Source organism: Nymphaea colorata, chromosome 4 (genome assembly GCF_008831285.2).
Source record: "Nymphaea colorata isolate Beijing-Zhang1983 chromosome 4, ASM883128v2, whole genome shotgun sequence".
NCBI classification, from domain to species: domain Eukaryota; kingdom Viridiplantae; phylum Streptophyta; class Magnoliopsida; order Nymphaeales; family Nymphaeaceae; genus Nymphaea; species Nymphaea colorata.
In genome coordinates, this window is record NC_045141.1 from 15,759,217 (window position 1) to 15,776,858 (window position 17,642).

General features: G+C 38.8%; 2 protein-coding genes across 3 annotated transcripts; one reads left to right on the forward strand and one right to left on the reverse strand.

Moving 5' to 3' along the window:
• Positions 1-3,326: 3,326 nt before the first annotated feature.
• Positions 3,327-4,793, reverse strand: LOC116253188 (probable CCR4-associated factor 1 homolog 11). The gene has a single exon (XM_031627959.2). The coding sequence runs from the start codon at positions 4,560-4,562 to the stop codon at positions 3,645-3,647; it is 918 nt and encodes a 305-aa protein (XP_031483819.1). The 5' UTR covers positions 4,563-4,793; the 3' UTR covers positions 3,327-3,644.
• A 1,341-nt stretch (positions 4,794-6,134) lies between these two features.
• Positions 6,135-12,552, forward strand: LOC116252410 (uncharacterized). 2 transcript variants are annotated; one of them, XM_031626647.2, is made up of 8 exons: positions 6,135-6,206; positions 6,274-6,377; positions 7,212-7,308; positions 9,156-9,294; positions 9,956-10,038; positions 10,153-10,287; positions 10,379-10,483; positions 11,996-12,552. In XM_031626647.2, exons 2-8 carry the CDS (start codon positions 6,280-6,282, stop codon positions 12,113-12,115), a joined length of 777 nt encoding a protein of 258 aa, XP_031482507.1. In that variant the 5' UTR covers positions 6,135-6,206; positions 6,274-6,279; the 3' UTR covers positions 12,116-12,552. The 2 variants fall into 2 exon arrangements, with proteins under 2 accessions (XP_031482507.1, XP_031482506.1); XM_031626646.2 differs by having other exon boundaries at positions 6,145-6,377.
• The last annotated feature ends 5,090 nt before the right edge of the window (positions 12,553-17,642 follow it).

The following is a 17,642-nucleotide window of genomic DNA, read 5'->3' on the forward strand; positions in this document are numbered from 1 at the left end:
TTTCATTTTCAAGAAGAAACATTAGTAATTTGGAGAGTTTTCTCTTTAAGCCTTTCTTTTTAACAATATGGGAGCATACTTTCATGCGTATTTCAACGATTTTGAGTATCCTATAGAACGCTGATTTCTTATAGCCAATTAGGAATAGAGTTTTCCAAGTTTTACCTGCCATAATGCCATAAATTTGAATCAAATCGTCGTTTCTTCATGGTAGTGATCAAGAAGCTGTTTACAAAAAGAAATCAGAAATGTGAGGCTTCATTTGAAAATATAATAGCAGGTAAGCCTCTATGGAAATTTTGCTTTCTTTTCTTTATTTCTTTAACTAAACATTAGTAATTTGGAGAGCTTTTTATAAAATAACACAGAAGAATAACACAATCCAATACAGCTCTATTACCTTGGATAATGGTAAATAGAGCAAGAGGATTTGGTTTCAATAGTTGCAAGAGGATTTGGTTTCAATAGTTACTCCATATCGACAGCGTTCTGAATCATCTCTTTGATTTAGGAAACTATTTTGAGTTATGATAGCGCTGCTTGTTTCCATTATCTTCATATTCTCTGATATTATCCTCATAATTTTCTTGAAATGTTGGTTCTTTTTTGCTCTGTTTGAATTCCGATCCTTATGACTTACATTAGCATAACGAAAATCAAGTAAATTTTTTGCTTGCCCTTCATAGACATGAAAACAGATGCCTCATGAAATCTCTCAAGGGCTTGTTATTTGACAGCAGTCGGTGAGAAAAAAAAAATAAAAACTGAGCTAGAAAAAGTTCTCCTCTCTGGTACTGAAACAAAGAAGAAGTTATATGGATATCGAGATAAAATTGGGAAAGCTGGGAAATTCAATGGGTCTAGTCTTCTCGACGAGTAGCCCAACTTTGGATTTACACAGTCCAAATTTGTGAAGAAAACAAGATTTAATGTTTTAGTTGGATTGTTTTTGCATGCAGTTACTCATTATCAGAGTTTCAAACAATCCGGCAAGGATTCAAGCCGCTTGCATGCAAATGCTGGATCTTTCAGATTCAGATCTGGTTTTAGGAGTCCTCCTTCTGTAATGTCCAATCTTGATTGACTAATGGAGCTTGAAGTTTAGTAAAGTACGTATTTTGCCCTTTGGTGCATGTAAAAATCTCATTTTCTTCTTACATATTCTAAGTTGAAAGATCTCAAAACTTGGGTAATTGGAGACCCAATTTGAGAATAGAGAACCACTCTGAATGTGACGGGCCTGGCTGTACCATCATCGACCTGCTGCAATCTATGGTCACTTGTTGAATTAGAACTTCAAAATTTCCAAGAGTTACTTGCTTGGCAATCAGTCATAGAACCTCTCCCTCCCGCCCGCCCCGACCTTAGCTACGTGGTTTTTAACATGTAGCATGAATTTATATTAATTTATATCATGCTGGTCGGACCCTAGTCACAAAAAATGTGTTTTTTTCGGAAAAACATGAAAAAAACGCTGTAAAGTAAATGGCTGTTTAAAACTTTAAAAAGCACGTTTTTTTGAAGAAAAACGTTAAAAACGAATTAACGTGTTTTTTTCTCTCTTTTTTCAGTTTGTTTAATGCCAAGCAGTTTTTTTTTCATTTTTTATTTTTTATTTGTTGCAAATCTACTTATCTTGTAATGTCTGTGTTATTAGTTTCTCACTTACTTATTTTCCTTTCTTTTTAAATTTTTTAAAAATTTACCTTATTTTTTTCATATTTTTTCTTTTTTTTAGGCCCACCGTATTATACCTGAGAAAAACCTCGCCATTTAAAACTCTGAGACGTTATTATTTATAAGTATGGAATAAACTATGTACATGCATAAAAAATGAAGAAATAAGGAAACGTGGGACACTATTTTATAAGCGCTTTTATTCATGTTAAAGTTCAATAAAGCACTCCACTCAATTGTCATTCTTGCAAATGTGTCCGACCAGCATCTCCAACCCTTGTTACTGCAACGTTCTTTGATCTCAATCGACGGCACCATGGGCTCTGGTTGGAAGAAGGTATTCGCATGGAGGTAACAACAGAGGTGATAATTATGTCTATATGTTTTGACTTTTAAACTTATGAATTGTGATGTAATCGAATACTTTTCGGCTGTATGTTATTTTGATTTTTGAATGTCTGATTTCTTATTTTGGAATGTGTTATTCATATTCATATTTCATAGTTCATACTTCATATACATGAATGATGAATGTTCCTTTAAATACATTTTTCTTGATTTTTTCTGATTTTTGCTTGTTTTGTAAGATTTTTTTAGAATTTTTCTGATTTTTTTCTATTTTTTATAATTTTTAATATTTTTTATAAATTAAAAAATTAATTTTACGATACGTTACGATACGGCATATGGGTTTGCCCGACCAATACATGATGCGATACCCTAGTAATAACATTGTCCTAAACAATAGAATATGGAATGAGTGTCGAAATGGTCCACTTGTATAATGTAGCATGGTGGCTTTCAGGTATTAGTATTTACTGCAGGACCAGTCTTTTAAGTACTTCCTCTACATGACCTTAACGACTCCACAATCCAAGATGCAACACTCTTCATTATATGACTCAGCACTGGGTCAGGTACACTGGGTCACTCAGATAAGGTTGTGCAACTCTCTTATTGTTCAAGTGCTGCCATATGTGATATTATACAATCTCATATGTGATGTAATAGACGAAAAATGATATGCAAGCATCAAAGAGTGTCAGTTGGTGTGGCTGGATGACTGGGATTCTAGATGACATTTAAGTCGTCTTCAACAATAGACTTAACTCATTCTAATAAGCTGATGATTTAGTGGCCATGATTATTGCCAAAATCTGGTTATGAAGTTTGATTTGGGTGTTTTGAAATTTGAAGTTTGCATAATGTGGACAGAACCATGGACACTAAAACTTTTCCTTTTATTCATTGTTTTCAACCTTAAAAGTTAAAATAGTTGAACCGATAAACACCAACATCTTGTATATTAGAAGCCAAAAACCAACCATGTCATGTTAGCTCACTGGGACAGTAGACCACCTGTGAATTATCTTTGAAGTTTCTAGTTTCTACCCAGGCCTACTAAGATGCAAGATGAAATTTCGCTTCTGTATATATGGCCAAACTGTTTGCAGGTTGTATGATACTTAAAAGCCTGCTTGAAAAAGTCCCAGTTTCCAACCCACTTCTGATTCTATACCATTAATTGAAGGGAAGGATGACTTCGGCTCTTAGTTAGAAGCACTTCCCTAGGTATTCAAGGGCCTCCCAATGATATTTTGAAGCCCCATAAAGCTACAATATAAGACCACCGTTTCATGAGCATAAGCTTGTATATTAGGCAAAATCTTGGCAATAAACATCCTGATATACAGTTCCGTCCTTCCAATACATCAGAGAGAGACAGAGATGTACATTGTACACAAAAGAATTGAACGTAAACTGATGTTAATGCCAACAACAAACAGGAGGACATGTGACTTAACTTCCTAACAGGAACACTCGATCCCCAGAGTGGAGTGAAAGACAGACACGTCAATACTCTACAGTGGAACAACACAACGTGGGGAGCAGCAACAGAGGATGGTTAGCTTCATGAACAGTAGCTACATGCACCTCTCCCCTGCTGCTCATTCTGCTGCGCTGAATTAATACGCTGAGACTGGGTTACCCACCTTAGCCTCTATGTCAAAAATCGACCCATAAGAATCCCTCATCACCGCGTTGAAACCTGAGTAATCAACTGCTCGCAGCTCACAGGAGCTATGCTTCAGAGCTTGAACCACAGGAATCGTTCGCAGCCGAAAAAAGGACATGCCAGTAACTAGGCTGTCCCATCCAGCTTGGTGGTACCTGTGATTCCCCACTTTTTGTTTGTCATCCACCTCCTGAGAGCGCTCCAAGTAATCCTTAACTCTAAGAATTTCAGCCATCTTGCAAAGCCCCAGCCTACCTCTCCTAAGTTCATCGTAAGACTTAGCGATGTACTTCAGATCGTATATATTGCAAAAGCAGGCCTTCACCTTCTTCATGAATTCGTGTCGAGTAAGGGGCAACGGCTTCCCACCTTCAATCAGCTTTAACATATACCCAAAATCATAGCTCCCGTGGAAGCAAAGCCAAACAAGACGACGGTTGGCCAGCAATCCTGCGGCCCAAAACTCTCGGCAGAGCCTCATGGATTTGATCCCCTGACGTCGAGTCGCTTCAAGATCGATGCCGTTCTCTTTCAGAAACTCGACTGCGGAAGACGAGTGGCGATCACAAGATGGGTCGAAATCGGAGAGGTTGAACTGCCACACCACAGCACGATTTGGCCTCGAGAACGGAAGCCTACCCCAGGCGTCGAATAAGGCGAGGCCAACTTGAATCACTTTCAAGCCATCTACATTCGATTTCATGTCGGCGTATAACTCATCCGGAGATGCCTTCCAAGACGAAGACACAAGGAAGCCAGGGAACTCTGTGTCAAAAGCCACAAAGGGAAAATAATCTTTCAAGCGTGCAATCGTAGCCATCTCTTTTCTAAGGTTCCAATACCACACTTCCCTCACATCAATCTCCATTCTTCTCCTTCCTCTTCTTCTTCTTCTTCTTCTGTTGTGGGTACCGAAGCAAAGAGAACCTGAAACTTAATGAAGCAATGCTCAGTGACCCCAAACTCGGAAGGAGCCTCCAATTTATAAGAATCAAAGACATGGGCATCGCCATTTTCCCAGTCCTCACGTAACAAAGGTTTCCTTATCAAGAATCAAGAATGGCAAGCCAGACGTGAGCGTGATCGTCAAATTGATCATCGTGAGCAACAACCTTTTCATATCTATCTGCGCTGCTCTCTCTCTCTCTCTCTCTCTTAGAAGGTTTCTTAATTTGAACCTTCCTATTTTCCCGCTCTCTGACAGTCACTCACTCTCTCCTCGTTTTTCCGCGTATTCTAACCGCCTTTTCTTTTTTACAGTCAAATGAAGTCGTGTTCCGTTATTTTCTGACCGTTTCCTTCAGGTGATTTGAACTCAACTGCCACAATTAGAAGGTTAACCTCGCACAACTGAACATGGTCTCCACTAACAGAGGTTGGCTTTAAAGGCTCATCATTTCCATTTTATGGTAGGTTTAATGGTTAGAAGATAAATTCGATGTGTTTGACGCGGTCTTCTACCTGGGCATCAAAGATTTTTTAGTTAAATTTCTTAATGCTCAAGGGGCCTCCGCTTTTACATAGTTTATCTCTATCTCTAAATCAATAAAAAAGAAAAAACAGTAAACTTATTCTTTTATTAGAGATTTAAAAGAGAAGGAAATGTTCCGTTAAAGATCATGATCGTTTGTCCATGATCTCGATCATCATGCCTTGGCAACAAGAAACGATCTCTACTGTTGTCCTTTTATCTCTGAATTTGAATATTGCTTGTAATGAACAACATATCAATCATTATCTAACGGTTGTCAATACGTCCACGTGTCTCCGCCTGAATGGTTTCCCGCATCTTGGCAAGAGATATTGTACTTCTTGATTTCTTGATACACTAACGTATTATAACACTACGCGGTTTATATCAAGCAAATCAAACCCTGTGAGCACTAGAACCAAGCACATATCTCACTATCAAAACCTTTTTGACATTGAGCCAACCTGGCCTGTCAAAGCAGATGGGTTGCTAACTTGGATGACCCGACTTGGATTATATTAGTATGTTAAATATGTAACATTAATCAGTATGATCATCATTATTTATACTTTTTTTTTCTTCTTTAGTGAATGGAGAGACACACCCCTTGGTTGAAGCTGAAGCTTTCATTTAACATCTTGTTTATATAAGGTACAATATCCCTTTTTGATGTTTCAAGTGCTATCCCCATCATTCTTTAACTCACGAATTGGTTAGTGAGTTTACTTATTATTATACATTCAAAACAGAACATGTTGCCTACCAGCACTCCTACGTATTATACTTTTCCTTTCAGAGTTTAACAAGTTAAACGTAATCGAGTTTATTAGCGAAACATGTTTACCTTAGTCGATTTTATTCGGGAAATTTGGAACAGGAGATCAGGTTCGACCCGTTAGTCCAAAATTGCCAGCAACGTTTGATACGGGAAACGAAATAGCTATTTAGTTTAGACCCAAATGCCGCCGCGCATAAATGGCGCGAGTTTCCTGAGCTCTGCTGTGTGTGCCTCGTCTCATCCTCGTCGGATACGAGAGATAGGTTTGTTTTCCTTTCGTCTAGATTTGGGTAGCCTCTGTTCTGGTTCCTGAGTCGCCTTTGAAAGCAGTAATCCATGGAGGAGGTCGTCACATCGAGGAAGGAAGACGAGCGGAAGAAGAATGGTCTGTCTTTGCCCTCGAGCGTCAAGGCTTACCTCGACCCTGATTATTGGTAAGGGATTTGTGTCTCATTTTCATCAAGTCAAGGAGTATCCCTGTGCTTTCTGATTGATTTAAAAATACGTCATTTCCTTCTCTTTTCCCTGTCTCAGCGAATTCAAGAACGATACTTTTCGCTTGTCCTTTCATCCTCTAAATCGTAGTTTTATTTGTTGGTTCATCGCGATACGTTAGGCTTTTCCTGGGAAAATTGCACTGACTAATGGAAATATGGCTGCCTTTATTTGGTGGCTTTTGTGGCGATGGAAACTCTGGGGGTCTCTTGATGTGTAATTGTGAGGAACAGGAATGCTTTCCAGCAGTCTGGAGTTGTGTTTGAGCGTGGGTTTCTTGGGCCGTGGACACTTGATTATGCATTTTTGAGGAAGGAAGGAGAAGCTCCTTCGATATGTTAGCCAGCGTAGTGCCTGTAAACCGAAGCAATGCTTAATTGGTAGATCGTCACCAATGTGTACTTTCTGTTTAACTGAAATCGTAAAGTCTCTATTTCTCTCCTACGGGATCTTATAGCTCTTGTAGATTTCATTTTGTTTCTACACCCAGAATGCCGTGGTACTGCTTACTCTATATATATCCGCTACCAATTCATTTGTAATGGTCTGAAGCTTCATTCTAGTGGTTCCGTTCGTTTGGCTCTTCTTAGTAAATTTGCTTATTCGTGTACATATTTGTTTAGTAACTTTTGCTTTTTTCTTATTGAATTTGTTTGTTGCTGCTCATTTTGTTGGGCTCCTCAAGTTCTTTTCTTCACGATTTCTGAGTGGTTCATCCATGGTGTGTCATAACTCATAACGTGATTTTTTCCTTTTCTTCGGAGACTGCCCAGGAATAAGCGATTTACCGTAGAAGATCACTATGAATGGTTGAAAGATTACTCTCATTTCCAACATATCATGAGCCGGCATGTTAAAGCCACCGACTTTGTACGTATAAAGCTTTTCAAGTTTGCTTTTATTCTTCTTGTTTTTTTGTGCATTGAGTCATTTGGAGCAAGAAGGCATTCATGACCTTAGTTGACATTGACTTGGAATGATTCTTAATTTAAAACAACATAAATCTGAAGTGAGATATGACCCTGTTTTACTATTAAATAATCCTATCCTCCTGGGAAAATGTTTGCTGACTTTGTTCCCCTTCCTTCTAACTAAAAGTGGACAGTGATCTCTCTTTTTGCCAACTTGTGCCTCCTCCATCAAAAGAGATAATTTTAATCAATTTCCTGTGCAACAAAATAGATGTGGCTTTTTCCCTCATTATGTGCAGTTAAAAGCTTTGTAAAACTGTGTACTTTGTTCTGACATGTTGCACCTCACATGACTTAGATAAGTCTAAGTCATGTGCGACCGTTGAAGGTTTATATCGTAGTAGAAAATATTGGTGATGTTCTTGAAATATGATGATGAAGTGAAAATAAAAGTTTATCGATACGAAGAAACACCTAATGTTGAGTATCTGCTGTTCAATTATGATTCTATGGCAAATTTTTAATAGCTTTGAGGGGAAAAGGTCTGCATTTCTTTTAAGGTAAAGGTTGTAGGCTTGTAGCTTTATGGGGCTTTAAAATATCATTGAAAGGCCCTCTGGATACCTAGGGAAGTGCTTCTAAGAGCCGAAGTTATCCGTCTCTTCAATCAATGATATAGAATCAGAAGTGGGTTGAGGAACTGAGACTTTTTCTATCCTACCTGTCAGGCTTTTAAGTATGATACATCCTGGAAACAGTTTGGCCATATATACAGAAACTAAATTTCATCTTGCATCCTAGTAGGCCTGGGTAGAAACTTCAAAGATAATCCACAGGTTGGTCTACTGTCCCCGTGAGCTAACATGATATGATTGGTTTTTGGCTTCTAATCCACAAGATATTGGTTCAGCTATTTTAAATTTTAAGGTTGAAAACAATGAATAAAAGGAAAAGTTTTAGTGTCCATGGTTCTGTCCACATTATGCCAACTTCAAAACACCCAAATCAAACTTCATAACTGGATTTTGGTAATAATCATGGCAACTAAATCATCAGTTTATTAGAATGAGTTACGTCTATTGTTGAAGACGACTTAAATGTCATCTAGAATCCCAGTCATCCCGCCACACCAACAGACACTCTTTGATGCTTGCATATCATTTTTCGTGCACTACTTCACCTACAAGATTGTATAAGATCGCATATGGCAGCACTTGAACAATAAGAGGGTTGCACAACCTTATCTGAGTGACCCAAGCCCTGTCTCACGCCATGTGACTCAGGTACAAGGACCCTTGGTCTGGTCCATCTTATATAGCACATCGAACATAACAAAATTTGTTTCATTGGAACTATTGTTCTATAAGACAGTATTAAGACTACCACTATTTAAATTTTTTTTATAAATTACTCACTTAGGCTCTGTACAGAAGTTGTATTGATGACTTATTTGATGGTACTGAGTCATTTAATGGAGAGTGTTGCATCTTGGATTGTGGAGTTGTTAAGGTAATGTAGAGGAAGTACTTAAAGGCGGTCCTGCAGTAAATGTTAATACCTGAAAGCGACCATGCTACATTATACAAGTGCACCATTTCGACTCTCATTCCATATTCTATTGTTTAGGACTCATATTGTAAACATGTAATGAATCTAGTGACTTCAGGGAACATTGAATGTCAAGGATGACTTTGTGCAAATGAATGATAAAATATTGTATTCTATATGGTAAGTTGTTAAGTTAACATGCACTTGTCATAACGTAACCTAACCTGCCGGAGGCTGTTTTAACTGGTGAAAATACAGGTTCTTGAGTTAGGCTGTGGGAGTTCTCAATTGTGTGAAAATTTGTACAAGGATGGGATCACAAACATTACTTGTATAGACCTCTCTGCTGTGGCTGTAGAAAAGATGCGGAAGCGGTTAAGGGAAATGGGATATAATGGTATATGTTGCTCAGTCCTGGCTTCTTTTCCAAGAAACTTTTTTGTGTTGAAAGCACGGTCGTTTGACAAATAGTTTTGCACTCATTTTCAATCTTTGATACATCAAGCCCTTTCACTGATTGTCCTACTGGTTAGTGACAAATCTATGTATAGCAGCACATTGTCCTCCTGCTCCATGGAAATTTCACATACTGCCTGAAATTTTCAGGTTTTATATGTGACAAAAACAAGTTTTTAAGACCCAGTGACTCAGAATGGAAATTGACTCAGGACTCGCTAGGTCAACTGCCTGGTTTTAAGTTTTAACGGCTTCATTTTTCATGCACAATATCTCATGTACATACTGATTCAGCTGAAATTGGATGGCTTGACATTGTCATTCCATGGCTCGGCTAGGTCTTGTCAATTCATGGTCTTCCCATTTCTTTGAGCAGGTTGAGGACTGAATCACTGAGTAGTTGAGTCAAGTCGGTTGACTCGGCCAAGAAGTTCTAGTTTAGGAGCTATCGGTTCTGTTTAGTAGTTCTCCCTGCCAGTCAAGTTTTAGAGCTGTTTTATGCTCTGTTGTCATTACGTCTTTCACTGACAAAGTGCCAAATGGGTGATGCAATTAATGTCACCAACTTCCTTCTTGTCAACTGATTTTAGCTTTTATTTTAGGCATCCAGGTTCTTGAAGCTGACATGCTAGATTTGCCATTTAGTACTGAGTCTTTTGATGTTGTTATTGACAAAGGTACCATGGTAAGTTTATCTAGGCATTGATCACCGCTCCCAGTCCTTAATCAAGTATCAGTGTTTTTAGATCCTATTTTGACCTTCACTGAGTGTACCTTGAATTATATTTGCAATTTGAAGGATGTACTTTTCGTGGACAGTGGTGATCCATGGAATCCATCTCCTTCAACTGTTGAGAAGGTGATAGCCATGCTTAAATGTGTTCACAGAGTTTTGAGACAGGATGGCACCTACATTTCAATTTCTTTTGGTCAGGTAACACACCTCACTGCTATTTGGTCTCCTGGAGTATGGTTTCAGCTCTTTCCTTTCTTGCTGATTAAATTTTTGATTTTATATTTCATAGCCTCATTTCAGACGGCCTTTATTTGAGATGGAAGAACTCACTTGGTCTATTGAATGGGAAACATTTGGTGATGGCTTCCACTATTTCTTCTACACATTGAAAAAGGTATAAGTTAATTTACTCATTCTGCTGAAGCTTCTGATATTTACGAGTTTTCCTGGAAGTCTCTTGGGACATCCAGCTGTATCTTATCTTGTGCCACTTTGATCCTTCTTTGCACGTTCTTTTTTATCTCAAAACAGGAATGTGTTGCAATCTGCAATTGGTTGTGTATGCACAGCTACAGTACACTATCACAGCAATCCCACATCTTAAACTTTCATGAATGAAGGATCAGTACTTCAGTTGCATGGGCCTTTATTTATTTGTATAGTTTTCCTTCTCAAGAACCATTTTCACTTATCTGGTATATGTTTTTGTAGGCACCAGACTGGTCCCAATTGGACTATGCTGTTGATGCAGTTCCACGTGTCCCAATTGGGCTATGCTGTTGATGCAGTTCCATGTCTTAAACTTTCTTTCTAGATGCTTATTAGACCCTAAACATCTTGCTGCAAAGTATCAACCAGATTCAGATTGGCAAAATTTCAATAAATTAAAAACTAAATTTGTCTGTTTATGCTTCTAGCCTTCTATACTTAAAATTTTTGGACAGTTCATGTTTATGCTGCTGCTTGACAAACCAAAAGAAAAAAGCTTTTGAATAAGTTTGATTATTTTATTTTATACTATTCCTTAGCCAAGTACAAGTTTTGTATTCTCTTAACCAAGAAATGGTTGGTGAATGTCCCTGATTTGGAGTCCTTGGGAATATAAGAATCTTACTTTGTGTGTTACATCGGTGAATGTCCCTGATTTGGAGTCCTCTTATTCATCCTGCTTAGTAATTATATCTGAGTTGCGAGGGATAACTGGATATGGGAAGTGGCTTGAGAAAGTGCGCAAAAAATTGGCTTCTCATTGCGCAATTTATAGGAGACAGACATATTCCCGTAAATTTTTCATTGTGCAGGGGCTAGAGGGTTGTGGAGCTATGTGGTTGAAAGATTTCAAAAGGAAGGAAACTTTTTGGAGAGATTTGGTACATAGGAATCTAGTGGGTCTTCACATGTTTCAGTAATTTGGAGAGGTTGAGGGTTATAATGCTCCGTCTAGCGAAGCAGTTCAGTTCTTCATTTGGATGTTCCAATGGTAAAAACTGCTTTTAGGAGCCTAGAATTCCTTTATGGTTCATAGGATCCCTTTGAACTAAATATACTGCTGCCAAATTTTGGATGTACCATTTTTGGTTGATGAAAGCTGGGGCTAACCCCCACTGGTTGCTGTGGGAATTAATAATCTGCCATTCACAACATGGTAGAGGCGACGTTTTGGCATTTCTCATTGTCAGGGTGAGAAAAAAAGTGCCCAGAAACGTGTCATGTCCACCAAAAGGCAGTGAAAGCCTGACGATCAAACAAAGGCAAATGCATAGTAGTTACAATTTGATAGAAGGTTTCTCTTGGTAGTGTTTCCGCCAATTTACCATCTCTCTGATAGGTTACTGTTTTTTGCTGATTGCTCTCTCTCTCTCTCTTTAGTAGTTTTACGTTTTAAACTTTGTTTTGCCTATTGCAGGGGAAGAGATCATCGTCTGTTAAGCATAGCCATGCCAGACCAGATGTGCCGCCTATTTATCTGCTGCATGAAGAACTGGACAGTGAAGACTTCCTCTTTCGAACGGATATCTGTGAATAGTCTTGTAGATCAATTGTAAGCATACAGAGCTCTCTTTTGATGGTCCATCCACGCCTCCATCCTTCCATCCAAATTGCAGCTTGAGAGTTGAAATGGGGGTGATTGCAGTAGCTCTTTGATAATTGCTGCCTTCACCAAAGTGTCGTAAGCATTGCCTTCGTTTAAGCTTATTAGTTATGCCTTTGCTGGACATTGTAATCTTTTGACAAATTCATTTTGATTCTCAGTGGTTGAATTAGCACTACCGTGTCAGATGCATTGAGTTTAACATGCTGTACACTTTTCTGTTTCCCATTTTTTTGAGTGGTTTTTAGTTGGGTGGATTTGGTTTACCAGACAAGGGAAACTCTGGCATGTTCAGTTTGTAAATTTGGAGCTTGTGCAGTTTGCAGCGAATGCAGACGTATTTTTCTGTCAAAAGCACTTTCTCACTTTCATGTTATGTCTTGTCATTTGCGAACAAGGTTAAGATTTCAAGGTGCACCTCATTAACCTTGAAGTTTATAGTTCATCTTAAGTTGCATCTGATTGGCCATGTTTAGATGGGGTTAATCTTATTTTAGTACTAATGAAGGGCGACAATTCTCAAATTAAGAATTTATTGTTTCTGTTCAATGTCAGCTTTATATACTGTACGATCTCAAGGTTTCCTCAACAACGGGGCGAGGTTTGTCTTGCTGTTTTGATTAGAAGAATATAAATTCACTTTCAAACCAGCTAGAGTCTTTTAAGGGGGTTGGTGGAACTACTTGGGGTGGGGGTTAGTAGGTGGTTAGTCTCCATAATGAGTGTCAGGCTAATAGAAGTCATAATGAGTGTCAGGCTAATAGAAGTCTACTGAGGGCATCAAACTCCTTGATGCAAAAGAGAGGTCATTGATGTGAGTTCAAGTGCAGTAAGAGATCTAAGATATAAAAAGGTAGCATGTACCTAAGGAGAGAAAATGGTTAGGTAAAAGCTTTGGCTCTAAGGAGAGAAAATGGTTAGGTAAAAGCTTTGGCTCTTTACAAGTGGTGGTTCTCTTGCCCTCACCTGAAACCAAGCAGAGTCCTTACCTAAAGGCGACATTAGTTTATGGTTGTATACACAGATAGGTGTTACCAAAATCGGCCTGTTGTTGCTTGCTAGTTTTTAAACAATTTTAAAATATTTGAATATCTTTCTTATTTATAATTTATTTTTGTATTATGTATTTCAAAAAATCTTCATAATATGTTTTTTGCTGATTCACTATTGATTCAGATGATGAATTGCCTGGTTGCTTACCGACTAAACTTGTAAAATAAATTTTTCTATGCGGAAATATATGCAATATGCCAAAAGATGACATATTTTTCTAGTTTCAATTATTCTCCGAAGAAATTTAGTCTGTTCATAGAAGCCGTTTTTGTCTCCACAGATTGTGATCAACCGGAGTTTTTACGTCAAAAATTAAATGGTCCATCTGATTATCCTTAATGCAGTGCCAGTCATAAGACTCAGATCATGAAATCAAACTGGACTTAGCATTTATTCCACAGGTGTGTACGGTTGACATTGCTATTTGTTAGGATCCCCGGATTATATCAATGACAAAATATAATAATGTAAATTCAATTTAGAAGCTAAAATGCAGCTCATTTGCCAACCTCAAGACCTAACTCTGATCATGGCAAAGCTTGGGCAAGATGGCTCGTTTAAGCTCAACTAAGCTCGATCAAGGTTGCAAATATGCATGTTTAAGATATGTTTCCTATCATTGTCACGAAAAATGCTTTGGGTTCAACAGGTGCCTTACAGTTTTTTTGAGGAGATATTTGTGGTTAGTACTTATGAGGCTGTTTGGAGACAACAACAGTTTATTACTGTCCCATGAACCTACTCCAAATATTGAAGCAGGTTCGTGAAACAGTACAGTACAATGTTTACGAACCTATCCTAATCGTTGGGGCAAATTCATATAGCAGTAAGAAGTTGGTCCTATTACCAAAGAGCTCAGGGACAGAGATAGTGGGGTCTATGGTTGCACTTCATGTATCAAAGAAATTATGAACTGCTCATCTATGCTGGACCAGCCAAGTTCAAGCTATTAGCTTCAAACTCGAGTCACCTAGGCACTCGGCTCTTACTTTTTAGGGTCCATTTCTCGGCGACCCACTTAGCCATCTTCTTCTTCTTTCCATCCAAAAGTGTGCAGCATTTCCTTGTCCCCACTCAAGCAATTAGCTGCGTTATAACATTAGTTCACGTTATTTCTGAAAATGCAGACATCTTTTGGTATACAGTTGCAACGCATACTTTAAATGTTTTCCTTTGTATTTTTCATGAACAACGGCCCTAACATTTTCCATTTGCAGGACTTGGATAAATTAAATGATCTGTTTTATGTTCCCCGAAATCTGATGTTGATCCGTAAGGTAGCACCTTGAAGATAAGTTATCCTTGGTTGGTTTGGCCATGGTTGACAGCTTACCATGGATATGCTGTTATCGACAAGTTTTAATGGTTTCAACCAATGAGAACAGTGATTGGTACGCGAAGCCAGTAATTGTCAAATCCATGCGGCTGTAGAATTTCACGATTCGGCTAGTTCACTGATTCAGATTCATTGAATCGATTCATATATATATTCTCAACGCTTTACTACCACCGGAGATGGGAGACCGTTGCCTCCCTTTTTCGTGGCACCACTGATGCCCTGCCGGACATTGCTGGCCACCTAGAACGGCCGGCGACACCACACCTGTCATTGTCGGTCATTTTGGGTGGTCGGAGACTTAGAGGGGAGAGCAAAGGGAGGGGCCATCACAACTAATTGAAAAAAAAAAATAAAAATAAAAAAGTTAAAAAAATTGGATTTGAGTTTAGTTTAGCCCTACCCGAATAAGTTAGTTAGACCTTGTGGCCGGCTCATAAAAAAAATCCTCGCTTTGCCCCTGTTCGCCACCCCTAAATGCTGCTACCTAAATGCTGCCAGGAGCGGCTCTGTGGGCGAGGACTTTCCCCCAATGTAAAAGAAAGGGGTGGCGGTTGCCACCCCCATCTTCAAAAAAATTTGCCCTGAATGGCAAATTTTTTAAACTATTAACGGCATGGACGGCCGGCCGGACAGCCGGCAAAGCCCTGGACAGTCATCCATGCCGCCGGTGGTTTAGAAAGTTTGCCATTCAGGCAAACTGTTTTACAATAGGAGAGGTCATCGTTCCCCTTTGCGGCTGCATCGGCATTCTTGAATCGGCTACCAAATCGAATCTGTTTGCCACCAATTGCCGTTCAAATACCGTTCAAATGAGCGGATTTTGGGATTGTTCACCAATCTCATGAACTTACTATAGGCAGAAGATTTCCTTATCAGAAAAAATTTCTTTCTAAGAACATTGTCATATATCCGGTGACATTGTGAAATATCATAAGGTATATGTAGAAAACATGGGAATAATAAATAAGATGTAGTAGTCTGGATTCATCTCGAATCCTAATAGATACGAACCTAATCCCAAATGCTCGCCATCATTATAGATCCTCCTTCTAAGAGTTGCACCGTCCTCGCTTGATGCCGCTGGTGAGCTCACAAAATTGATGCATTGGGGGCTCTGTGGCAGGTCGAACTGTCCTATGAATCTGTTTATTATAGTCAGATTCATGAAAGGATGTATATTTTATAGTCAAATTCATTGTGAAACAGTATGTAACTGTTCCAACTGCCCAACAGTCCCTCAAAATAAATGCTTTCAACTTGTGATAGAGGTCATGCAAACAGGTCCCACTCGGCTTGACTGAGTCCGGTCTACTCGGACTACTTCTCATGTGATTCTAATCAAATATCAACTTTCACTACAAAAAAATATGGATTCACCGACTCATGGAAAATGACCGCACGTCCAGGGGGTCCAATATTTACAATGTACTAATTCATGCTGGATTTCAGCCTCAAATTTTGGATATGATCATAGAACTGCAAACTGAATTTGGATCTGATTAATATCCCAATTGTGCCTACAAAACAATCTAGATTTGGGTCAGTGATGTGATAACTCCAACCCATTAACATCCTTAACTATCAATGAAGTAATCATGCTTAATGGGCTCTTTCCCATGACTTTTGCTTTCTTCATTTCTGGAGGATAACCTTGATCGCATTCAAAGCAACTCACCTGCAGGATAGGTAGTTCCCACCTTGAACACTCATTCTGACCCGATTCGATGCTGGCTTGTCCAGTACGAGTCCAACTTACAGCAAGAAAAGAAGAAGAAGAAGAAGAAGAAAAGAGACGGGCAGCCTACAACCACCAAGTTACTTCATTTTAGCCTTCTTTAGGAGTCTTCTAGTTTCACCAATGCACATATACATCTTATTGCAGATGAGATAGAAATGGTAGAAGTTCTATCATTTCTTGGTCGTATGAGAACGAGTTTTATACGCAACTACCAGCCACTGAACTGTTCTTGGTTCGACTCAATTTGCGCTCCAATGGCATGTTGGCGACATAAAATGGAAATAATGAGAGAGACTTTCTTGGTAGAATGATAGGTGGGTAGATGCATGGAAGATTCATGTCCACACCAAGAGACTGGTGAAACAATGGCTGGGTTTCAAATGCAGATCCGACGGTCTTGTCTAGGGTGAGCCATTTGAGCCGGTGATTAGGTCAGGTCCGCCCGTTTTACCTTGAGCCTTCCGTAATTTTCTATTCGTACCTAATCTCTTAACATATCGCTTGTTCAAATCCCAAGGTGGTGGCCAGTGCCAAGAGGATTGGTCATTGGGCTGGGCTGCTGCCTGGGTGGGGCCCCGCCGCAGCTCGATCTCTGCCCAACTGCCTGAAACTTGATGTCTGGCCCAACTTGATTAAAATAAAAAAAATATTTTTAATATATATATATATATATATATATATATATATATATATATATATATATATATATATATATATATATATATTGAGATGACTCGGCCTAGTCCCAAGCCCTAGTGAGATCTAGTACTCTCTAATACCCGCCTTTTAAGTGCATAGATTTATAAGACTGTTTTCAGTCAATTCACCATCCCACTTCTCTACTTGTAGAATTGCTAGTTCCTATCATTTTCTATTATTGTCAAATATGGGGATGATGTATTTAAGATAGCATAAATGTGTCAAGTGAAAGCTTACCTTTTTGAAATTGCTGCAATAAAAGCATAGAACTATCCCCAAGGAGGTTGGTATGGAGGCTGGTTGGCGGCCAGTCACCGATTTGAATCTTTGAGGTGCCAGCAAAAAAAAGAGCACCAATATGCAAGTTGAAGTATAGCAAGAGTGCTTTTCACGTTCCACCAAAAGTAGGCCTAGACTTTAGGAAGATGGGGGAAGGGTAAGGTCCTCGGCTTTGTATTGGACGGTAAAATGAAATACTACTCCTGTTTTTCCAACAAAAAGCACAATTCACTTATACTCACATTTTCTTTACGAACCTAACCATAGGTCCCCCATTCTCTGCCTTTCTTTTTTGAAAAGTTGCATGTATTCTTTGAACTTTGCTTTTTTCGACATACTTTTTGATTTAGAGG